Raw genomic sequence first — 10553 nt, 5'->3', positions numbered from 1 at the left:
TTCTGCAATAGTTGGTTTTAAAAAATAACACTTGTGGTCTAGGCCATGTTGTTGGAATGTCTCTAAGTCAGGTGGTATAGTCCCATTGGACCGAAACCGCTTTTTGGTTTTTTATGGAGAATATATTTAAATTTCTAGCCCAATGTCGGGTTTCTGCTGAATGGGAATTTATTTGAAAGAATTAGTTAATTAAATGTCTGTGAGGATTTCGAATCACCGCAGCAGCATGGTAGAATATCAGGCTTTTAATTCAGAGGCTCGGGTTCATGCCCAGAGAAGGAAATTGTAAGATTGGTTAGGTTTGGTTAGGTTCGGTTAGGTTATTATCCTATTAATTAGCTGCCACTTTTTCAAAAACATTCTCCTACTAATTAGCTGCTACCTTTTCCAAAATATTCTCCTAATAGTTAGCTGCCACCTTTTCCATAACAATGGTTCCAATAATTAGTTGCCACCGTTTCCTAAACATTCTCCTACTAATTAGCTGCCACCTTTTCCAAAACAATGCTATTCCCTCTTAAAATTAAATTTTGCATTTTAAACGTCAATATATATATATACAACGAAAACTGTAGGGTAAAAAAATTCCTTAAAAAAAGTGACAACGTTAGCTTTTTAAATTTTGATATATATTTTCCCAAAACCGCACATTTGGGCTGTTTTCGGTTGAATGGGAAACGCGTTCGGTCGAATGGGACACAAGGAGTCAGGTGACCTAAATGTATTGTAGGGTAGAATTTCCGTTTCCAAAAAATATTTAGGGGCCAGTAGCTTAGATCAGTCCAAGCTTTGGAGTGTGCCACAGCAAGCAAAAAATCTAGTCTTTTATAAATTAATTTTAATATTAAATTGAGCACTTATTTACATTAATTATCTTATTTTAATTTTAAAATGAATTCGTATAAACTTTGCTTGACAAGGCTTCACGGTTTTGTACCGTCGCACGAACATGAAAAGCAGAGAATCTTCTAGCATCGGTTCTGAACCGGAAATGAGAATAGTCCACTCGCCCATGCTTGATACTCGAGCAGCCAACGTGATCGATTAGACTATGCATTAAAGAAATCGTAGTCTTTCATTCGCTCTGGCGAGATTACTTAGTAAATGACGTCGAGGGCAACATTTTCTCCATAAGCTCCTCCTATTTTATAAAACCCTCTATTTTTTATCCAAAAAAAGAGAGAAATAATTCCATATCTAGGTAAATAAGTTTATATTATTTTGGATTTCTTAAGGTGCCTTCAGAGAAAAAAGTTTACAAATTTTTCCGCTAGGGGCTCAAAAATAGCAATAGTGGTCCGTTTTTGCAAAACTTTTGACGATTTTATAATTTGCCCCACTAAAGTTGAGACCACCAGAGCTCTTTACAGCGAAATAAAAACCTATGTTTATAACATCGACGGTCCTGGGTTCTGACACCCGAAGTTGTTGGAACGTATAGAAAGGAAATTCGTGGAAACCCTTTGAATTATCAGTAAGCCCGCGACCCACCCCTGAAATCGAACAAAAGAGGAAGTTCCCTATAGTCGAGGGCTTTCTTCACATCCGCGCCCCCACCTGGTGAAACGTACTTTTTGTAATCGCCTATAGCGATAGTATCTGTTTGTTTTCTTGCTCGACTTTCTAAAGTGGGCTAGGGGAGAAAGCGGAGATGGTCGGCATTACTCCCTCCCGCGTCTAAGTTCGCGCACCCATGGTAAAGTGCTATTGCTATTAGTATGGGGCGCCAACCTATTTTAGGGCATTTCCGAGGCATTTCCGAGCCTCTATTCTAGAGCCCACACCTCCCCCCCCCAGCGATCCATAAAATCTTATTTTGTGTTCACATGTTGATTTGAATGGCCTTCAGAAAATCGGATAGACGTGGGAAATCCTTACCTTTATTTTTTGTACTTGTATTATGGAAGAGATCGATAAACAAGTTTAGTTTGATAAAATACCATTGAGAATTATATCCAAATTGTCAAAAACTGAGATGAAACTTTCAGACAAACGTAAAACATTTTTTTTATTTTGGGAAAATTAGTCTCTTCAATTTGAAGAAACACTGTTTTGGTTGGATTAGAAATCACTACCCTCCAGCAGCTTTGTTTTTCCAGTCTCTTTTTCTACCTATGCATACCACTTTACGTCAAGTTCAGCTTTCTTTTAGCTGCTGTTCTACTTTTGGATGCTTCCTGGGCTTCCGTTATATATTTGGGGTCCTTGCAATTTTTCCCTCTTGGTATTTGAGGTTCAACGATCTCAGGAAGCATGCAGTCTATGAAGAAGGCCTTTAATTTAGGAACCATATCGTTCTTCCACATATCAATATCGCGAGCTATCTCTTCCACATGAATTGGAACTTTCTCGTCGATGTAAACGATGAAGTAGCAGGTTGAACGGTTACTTTTGTTAAGTTGGCCTTGTATTTGGTAGAAGTAGGCGTGATTTCTTTTCAGTCGCAAGTCATCGCCAAGAAACTTAATTTTTCTCTCTTTCACTGCCTCGATGACGTCCATTCCAATCGCTGATGGGACTGTCTTCACTTCGGTTAAAGAGTCTTCCTCCTCTAATATACCTACACGTATAAATTGAAACATTTAGAGCATTGGTAAATAAAGCTTCCCTATTCAAGACGTTAGTTTACCATCTGGGCTAGCTGCTAGGAAACCATTTTCTACATCAATGTACAGACCGCTGTCTCTATACTCCTTTGCAAACTGGAGTTTGAATTTCTCTTTCGCGACTGTTTCTTTAGCCTTTCCGTATTCTGTGGACTTTGTAGAAAAGGACTTGCTGTAAAGAAGTGACTTGACCAAATTGTGGCAGGACGTAGTACTCTTTCGGTTCATAACGAGCCCAAAATTGGAGGCTGTCAAGCGATATGCGCGGTGTGAATCGTAAACTGAATTTCCATACTGCCCACGGGAACGGCCCTCGATATCGGTTTGCTCCGTTTTTGACACCTGAAAAAGAGGGAAAGGAATTAGACCTATTTTGCTTATTATGCAAATTAGAACTGACGTTATGACAGATTTACCTGATAACTTTCGAGTCGGTTTGTCATAGACACGTCCAACTCGTTGGTAGTCATGGGTAAAGCGTCTGCAAGCGGGCCATAGTCCTTTTCAATCGAAGGGAGTACAGTTACTTTTTTCCTCGGGATCTTGGTCGCTGTTTCGCGTAATATTAGTCGACGCCTATTGCAATTTTCCCTCCTAATTCTTCGCTTTTCGATGAACCCTTTGGCAAAGAGACCGGGGCTTTGCCCTGTGACCCTTTTCATGGGGCTTCGAAACCATCCGTTCCCACTTTGATAAGAAAGTCCGCTTGCTAGGGTTCTCCTCATGTATGATCCCTTTTGGGTAAAGTTAATTCTCTTCCCAGAATTTATTTTTGCCATAATGCTCATGAAAAGTTCAGCCCTATTACTCGTTTCATTGTAAAAGAGACGATCCGCTTTTCTAACGAGAGGATCAACAGCCGCAATCAAGAACGGGAAAATGCCGTCTGATTTCATTTTAGGAAACAAAGAGTTTTCTCCTTCTTTTGGCTTGCAAAAATATTCTTTGCATTTTTGATGTTCCCCGAAGACATGGGCAGCACCATTTTTTAGATCATCTCGTAAATCATTCACTGTCGAACCTCCTAGTGAGTTACGAGTTATAGCTCCACGAGCTGCTGCTGTAAGGCGGTGAATGTTCATTTTTAATTGTCGTCGAGAAGCGGCTGGTAATTTCGTGTTGCAAGCGATAGAATGAAGCGACGAAGTGTAGTTTTTCACAGCGTGATTTGCACATTCTAGTTTAGTAACAAACAAACCGTACGAAACTCTCTCGACAATTCGGCTATGTACACTGGAATCTCCATCAGCGATAAATCGTTTGAATCTAATTCCATGCATATCCTCGCTTTCTTTAAAACCTTCGACGATTATGTCTGCCTCCATCGCGGAAGAGGACTTATCCCAGTTCCGGTAGCAAACGTGTACTCTGGGAGTTTCTTTTTTATTTGCTGCCCTAGCGCATACCGTGCAATATTTATTTCTATATCCAAGCCATAGGATTTCTTTGGTTCTTTGTCCAATTATAACAGCCTATTAATTGATTGAACCGATTAAATTTATCTTATCGTAAGCTATTTCATATTAGGACTTACTACACCAGAAGCAGCGTTATAGTTGTGTCCGTAACTCCTTTTACTCCACCCTCCATCTAAGTAAACCGTAATATACGGAACACCATCCGGGTCCACTTCTGTCTTTTCAATGGCTAATTGACGCTCTTTTGCCCCAGCTTCTTTCATTTTGCGCCACATTGTTTCCTCCCATACCTATACGTTTAAATATAATAATATAGTATATAGTATGATAATTAATCAAATAGATCAAATTCAAATCTCTTTCATCTTAGTAGCTCACTTTTCCAAGCTTAGTTTCTTGGGCGGAGAATTTATCCCAGCTCATTGAGGGGATGTTCATTACACCCAGAAATTCTTCCAGCTGAGAGTAACCATTGCCAATGGCAACGGTACCCCAGACTGCTTTAGAATTCACATCAATTCCATTTTTTCTTTCTGATCTCGTTATTTTCGGGATTTTCTCTGAACTTTCTGTCTGAATTCTATTACAAGTGTCGCACTTGTAATCGAACAGACTAAGCAAACCTCTTCGTCTTTCACCCACGAATTTCAAATTTCCCATTGTACATATTCTTCTATGTTTGTCCTGGAGGTTCACTGCCCATTTTAAGACATGACCAATGTCTACTACACGGTATCCTTCTAAATCTTCAACAGGCAATTTACCGTATTCTACGTATTCGTGTTGTAAAGGGGGTAGAAATCTAAATCAAATGGAAAGACTTTTACTCTGTACTTTCATTCATGAAAATGCTGCTAATTACTCCTTGCATTTTACATGAGAAACACCGCTTACTATCGTGGATAAATGATGCGCGTGAGGAAATTTGTTTTCACGCTTCGAGGATAGGCAACTCCCTATCTCCAACGGCAGATTATTCTTATTATTCGATATACACTCTGTTCCAGCTTCGGTTGTCAGCACGAGCAAATCTAGGTCTCTTTGTTGGAGCGGCTAAGCGGTAATCTATGACGTAGCTTTGTGCGTGCTGTCAACAGACGAAACCAATATGGATTTTCAGGATTTAAAATCTTGAGGTTTCAAATACTGAAGTGTGAAAATAAATTTCCTCTCGCGCATTCTTTATCCATGGCACCATACTTATTATTTTCGAAAAGTATTACTTACGAAGGTTCCTTGTTTTTCTTCAGAGGCGTTAGTTGATTGATGCACTCTTTTTGTGCACTAAACATTTCTTTCACATGGTTGGTTGGGACTTGTAAAGTTCAGTACAATCACCCGCCTGTGATGTTTGTATTAATTTTTCCCGTTTATCTCGATGGAATGATTTAATTTTTTGAGCCCGTTTGCTTCGACTGTTCATTACAATTCCGTTTTTTCTAGCCATTTGTTTTTAGGGAAAGTAGGAAAATTTTAGGAAAGGAGCTCCGTTTTTACACTTTTCAGAATGACTAGTGATATTGTATAAGCCTTTTCTTGCTCTACTTGCTAAAGTGGGACGGGAAATAGAAAATAGAGGATATCGCCTATTCTTCAATAATTGTGCATAGGGTCTTTCAAAATTCGTTTCTTTCTCCCCCCGGTAAGTGCGTTGTATGTCTTTTTCTCTTCCACCTGTTCCACGAGCCTGACCCGAGAGTTTGGGTGGTTTACTCTGAGGGGTGGGTACTGTCGGGTGCGACATGATGCCGACATCCCCTAATTGGTAAACGTCTTTCAGTCTGTAGACTACGGACCCCTCTTGTTACCCCCCTTGAAAAAAGTCACTACTTATATCCTGCCATCTACGGAAAATATACGAACTAGTTGTATAAAGCTGTAGCACTGAAATGTATTACGAGAAATCTAAGAAGGAGTTCAGATCAATGATTTTTTATGTCAAAATTACAAAAGAGAGCTTAAAATTATCGGTAAATCACGATCCATCCAATGATGTATTTTTTTTTAATAGTGTGATAAAAGCTCTAGCTTTAATCTTAAAAATACTGAATCAGATATTTTGAGTAAATCGATTAAGACAAATTGTTATTTTAATGGTAAGGCCGATTTAGTTCTTACATAGATCAATGGATAGCCTATCCTGTGCTCGTAAATTATATGCCTGTTGCGATGAAAAAGTTTCATTTGCGAAGAGTATGAACTCCTCTAACTGAGACCCCCTTAACTTTAAAATGGCAATTTTAAAACTTAAATAAAACCAAGAAAATTTAAAGTATGAAGACCAAAAATATATCAAATTATAGGCAGAAATTTGTTATTTTAATGCTAAAAATTTGATGTCGGTGTATAATAACCTTCACTGAAAAACGGGTTTTTGTGAGATGGCAAAAACAGTCATTTTGCTATTTTTTCTCTGAAGGCACCTTAACTGAGGTATTTATGTGCAAAAAAGAGCCTATTTACGTCATCGAATAACGTACGTCACGGAGAGGCTCTGTTCTCGACTTGACGGTCTGTGTATCTGTCTGTTGATACACCCCAGGGGATCGCGTTCGCATTTTGTAAATCAGAGCAAACATGTTCTCAATTCCCGGACTGTATTCACAGTTCACAGAAATGTGTAAAAATTGCATTCCATTTAAGTTTAATAGCGCAGTTACACTGGCCACTATTCCATTATCTGTCATCACCAATCTGTTTAACAACAACACCTTACGGTCTTTGTCTATCCGACAAACACACCAGTCTTTCTTTACTGGCTTCAAAACACCACCATCTTTGATCTTTGTCTACCCCAGACACCAGGCTGTATTTACTAGCTTGGAGACGCTGTTCTATGACTGTGATGCGACCCTGGCAGTTGTTATTAGCGTTGTAAGTGACTACGAAGAGTCTGATCACTATCCTCTCCTCGTATTCCAGTTATGCTTACATAAGAAAAATAAAGTAAAAGCGCAATACATTGAACTTTCTAACTGAGCAAGGCCAATTATATTGGGATTTGATAAAGTTTGCAGCCACTATTGATACTAATTTTAGGCATTTCATGGAAACATAACCCATATATAAAACGAATGCTTTCCCAAAATCGACGTGTTTTGAGAGGACTTTACAAAATTGGATTAACAGTACCATGAAGCGAGCCATTGGATTAACAGTACCATGAAGCGAGCCATTAAAATTAACGAAAAACAAACTATGCTGGACCTAAAAACAGTTTCCGCGGCTAGCAGAGAACACTACCAACAAGCAAGCAACCCCTGCAATAATCTTACCTGACTCTCATATTTAAAGACTCCCTCCTACAGATGCAATCCCAGTTGGGAAAATCAAAATATTACTCCTCCGAGTCGAGAGGAGAGCTATACTTAAAACTTATTTACCTAGATTTGCAATTATTGCTCTTTATTAATAAGCGATTAAAGAAGCTACAATTAATGAATTATGAAAGCATTAAAAAAACTTTGAAGATATTTATTAAACAGACAACATTCTTCCACCAATTAAGTATATGTCTTGTACAGAAGGCAGGCAGGCAGTGGCATAAAAGAGGAAATGACCAGCTTAAATTTAAGCGAGATGTTCTCGAATTCAAGTGTCTACTCCGCAACTATATGATCCTCTATGTTCGCCTCTGCAAATTCTCCTAAGTTCTCATACGCTTTTTTGTGAACATAAACTTTGATTCTAATCTATATTATATTATATTATATTAATATTTAAATTAATATATATCATTTTATTTAAATTAATAACTATCATTTTATTTAAATTAATATATATCATTTTATTTAAATTTATATATATCATTTTATTTAAATTTATATATATATCATTTTATTTATATTAATATATAATTTTATTTTTTACTAATATATATAATTTTATTTATATTAATATATATCATTTTATTTATGTTAATATATATCATTTTATTTATATTAATATATATCATTTTATTTATATTAATATATATCATTTTATTTATATTAATATATATCATTTTATTTATATTCATATATATCATTTTATTTATATTAATATATATCATTTTATTTATATTAATATTCTATCCTATTATTTTTTATTATACTATTAAAATGTATTTTAAATTATATTAGTTTCCCAGCTTAATAGAACTAGATGAAGATACCCAAGAAGTCTCTGGATTACTTATGGGCATAGTGAGAATTTTTACAGACATGATTAAAAACAGACTTGGGTAAAAACATAGTTTTTTTAAATATTTCTTTAAATCATAATTAATTGCGAGTTCGCGAGTGAACTTTTAAAGATATTAAGTATCATCATCTTTTTTTAGATGGAAGATTCAGTTTAACGCTTCAGAAGTTACAAAGGTGGAAACTATGCTTGGACGTTTAGCCAATAACGTAAGCATAATTTATGTAGCTCCCGCCAGAGAGACAGAAGCATCGTAGGCTTGTGAAGTGGGCATTATCTATATCCATATAAATTAAAGTCCTGACTGACTGATATTCAAGGGCCAGCCCAAACCGCTTAACCTAGAAGGCTAAACTTTTGCAAGAACGTTACTCATAAGTAGTAGGCGCGTACTAAAAAAAATTTCCAATCCGACATCTAAATAAATGGTGACCAGAAATGTAAAAAATCTTCTCCATGCAACAAAGTCCGCGCTTTTCTACCGATTCAGACGGGCTGACGGGCAACGCCGAGTGCCTTCGCTCCTAGGGTGCTACAAAAATATTAGTCATCAGTAAAGCCTACCCATACTTTATATCATTTTGATGGAAGTTCTTATTACACGCGAGCGACTCCGCGAGTAAAAGCTAGTTGATCAATAACCGTTAAGCGTACAAACGTTTTTCGAAACCACACTACATAGCCATCCGTTTGACCCCCTTCTTTGGACAGTTAATTCTAGTGACTTTTCCTCGAATTAAACCCTACTCGTTCTCAACCAAATAGAGGCGCTAGAGATAATAAAATAGTTTTAGGTTTAAAGCAATTCTTGCAATGGTGTGTGTCAAATTGAAGGGTTCTTATAACAGAAATGACCATTTCAACCTCAAAAGTTTCAGTTTTATGTTTAGCTACAATATTTGTTTAAATATACTTAATTCAAAGGTTTCCGATATTGGAATGATATTTTGTATGCCAATTCCGTCATATTTCAACGTCATTGAGTTTTCGAATGCCATGGGTGTCGAGTCAACACATCTTTTTACGGGATCACCTATATCGAAGGAAAAGCGATATTTCGACATCTTTCGGTCTTTCAGCAGGGGAGTAAGATTTTAAATCATATCGAATAATATAGAGAACGTTTAGGACAACATTTCACGAAGAAATTAACCTTATTCAAATTTTAATTTTTTACCCTCAGTCCAATAATTTATCTAATAATCTTTGAATTGCTAAGTTGTCCTATTTGACTGAAGCAACGTTTTTTTTTCGCGGCAATGACTCTTCGACTGAAGCCGCAGCAATCCTTTGTTTTTCAGGTTTGGATATCAATATGTTTAGCGCTATTAATAACACCATTTGTGCTTGCTGCGTCGTTAGCATTATATTTAAAACAGTCACGGTCATTTAAATCATTATACTTCAAATACTTGAAATGTATTTTGAAAACCACAATTAATGTGGGAAGTAAGTTACGCCAAGAATTAATACGTGAATACAAAATCTACAATTTTTATTGGAATTTAGATGATGTTTCAATTTTTCGAAATAAGACTCTTCGGCTATTCTGGTCTTTTTGTATACTTGCAATTTTTAACATATCCATGTCCTTTACTGATCTGCTGCTATCTAAAATAACAGTACCGGATCGCGTATCGTACGTTGAAGATATCTTAGACATTCTCAAAGTTCCCAATCTTGAACTATATGATGGTAGAGTTCCAGAAAAAGAATGGGTAAGTTTAATTATTCTTTTAAAACATTTGCCTGAAGGGAAGCATAAAATATTTGTAATTAAAAGTCCTCTATGCATAACTAAAAGTTAAATGTGAATAATTATGACACATGACCTTTTTTACAAGATTCGAAACTGTATTCTCATCTTGCTAATATTCTGCATTTAACTAACGTTACATTATTTTTTAACTTTAGTTTGTTCCAATTAAGTCAGAAGTGTTGCCAAGGAAGAAAAATGTTCACGAATTATATAAATTGGAAAACCAAGTTGATAGTTTGTCTTGCTTAGAAGATGACCTGGAAAAGCTGCCAGTATGCTATCTTCATTATAAAACGATGGTCCAAATATATGTTTATCTATTAGAGCTATCTGAAAAAACAAGAAAATACATATATGTTTCGAAAAACCCGTATGGATCCATCACGGCACACGTTCCATTTCGTAAATCTCTACATCCCGAAGCGCGGAAGATATTAAAACATATGTAAGTATTCAAACCATGGCGACTTCCACATTGACTGCGAAAGAGGTGAAGTTGAAACTCAGTAGCTTGACTAGAATGGCTTTAAGGATTTTGGGTTTAAACAAGCCTCAATATTTTTAAACGGAGGCGCGAAACGTAGCTAA

General features: G+C 36.5%; 1 protein-coding gene across 1 annotated transcript; it reads right to left on the bottom strand.

Moving 5' to 3' along the window:
• Positions 1–1821: 1821 nt before the first annotated feature.
• LOC149665049 (uncharacterized) lies at positions 1822–5186 on the bottom strand. The gene is made up of 5 exons (XM_089841930.1): positions 4403–5186; positions 4141–4314; positions 3023–4078; positions 2630–2948; positions 1822–2560 (listed from the first exon to the last, which is right to left on the bottom strand). The coding sequence occupies exons 1-5, from the start codon at positions 4682–4684 to the stop codon at positions 2127–2129; spliced, it is 2265 nt and encodes a 754-aa protein (XP_089698056.1). The 5' UTR covers positions 4685–5186; the 3' UTR covers positions 1822–2126.
• Positions 5187–10553: the final 5367 nt, after the last annotated feature.

Source organism: Phalangium opilio, unplaced genomic scaffold, assembly GCF_054372755.1.
Source record: "Phalangium opilio isolate 3A_F unplaced genomic scaffold, DU_Popi_V2 ptg000061l_1, whole genome shotgun sequence".
Taxonomy (NCBI): domain Eukaryota; kingdom Metazoa; phylum Arthropoda; class Arachnida; order Opiliones; family Phalangiidae; genus Phalangium; species Phalangium opilio.
Note: the sequence above shows the minus strand (reverse complement) of the source record. Positions and strands in the feature narration are given on the sequence as shown.

Excerpts from the sequence above, each read along its gene's own strand:
- LOC149665049 (XM_089841930.1), bottom strand. The coding sequence starts at position 4,684 with ATGGGAAATTTGAAATTCGTGGGTGAAAGACGAAGAGGTTTGCTTAGT. Across the intron at positions 4,315-4,402 it reads AAGAAACTAAGCTTGGAAAA|GTATGGGAGGAAACAATGTG; the intron begins GTGAGCTACTAA and ends TTAAACGTATAG. Across the intron at positions 2,561-2,629 it reads CCTAGCAGCTAGCCCAGATG|GTATATTAGAGGAGGAAGAC; the intron begins GTAAACTAACGT and ends TTATACGTGTAG.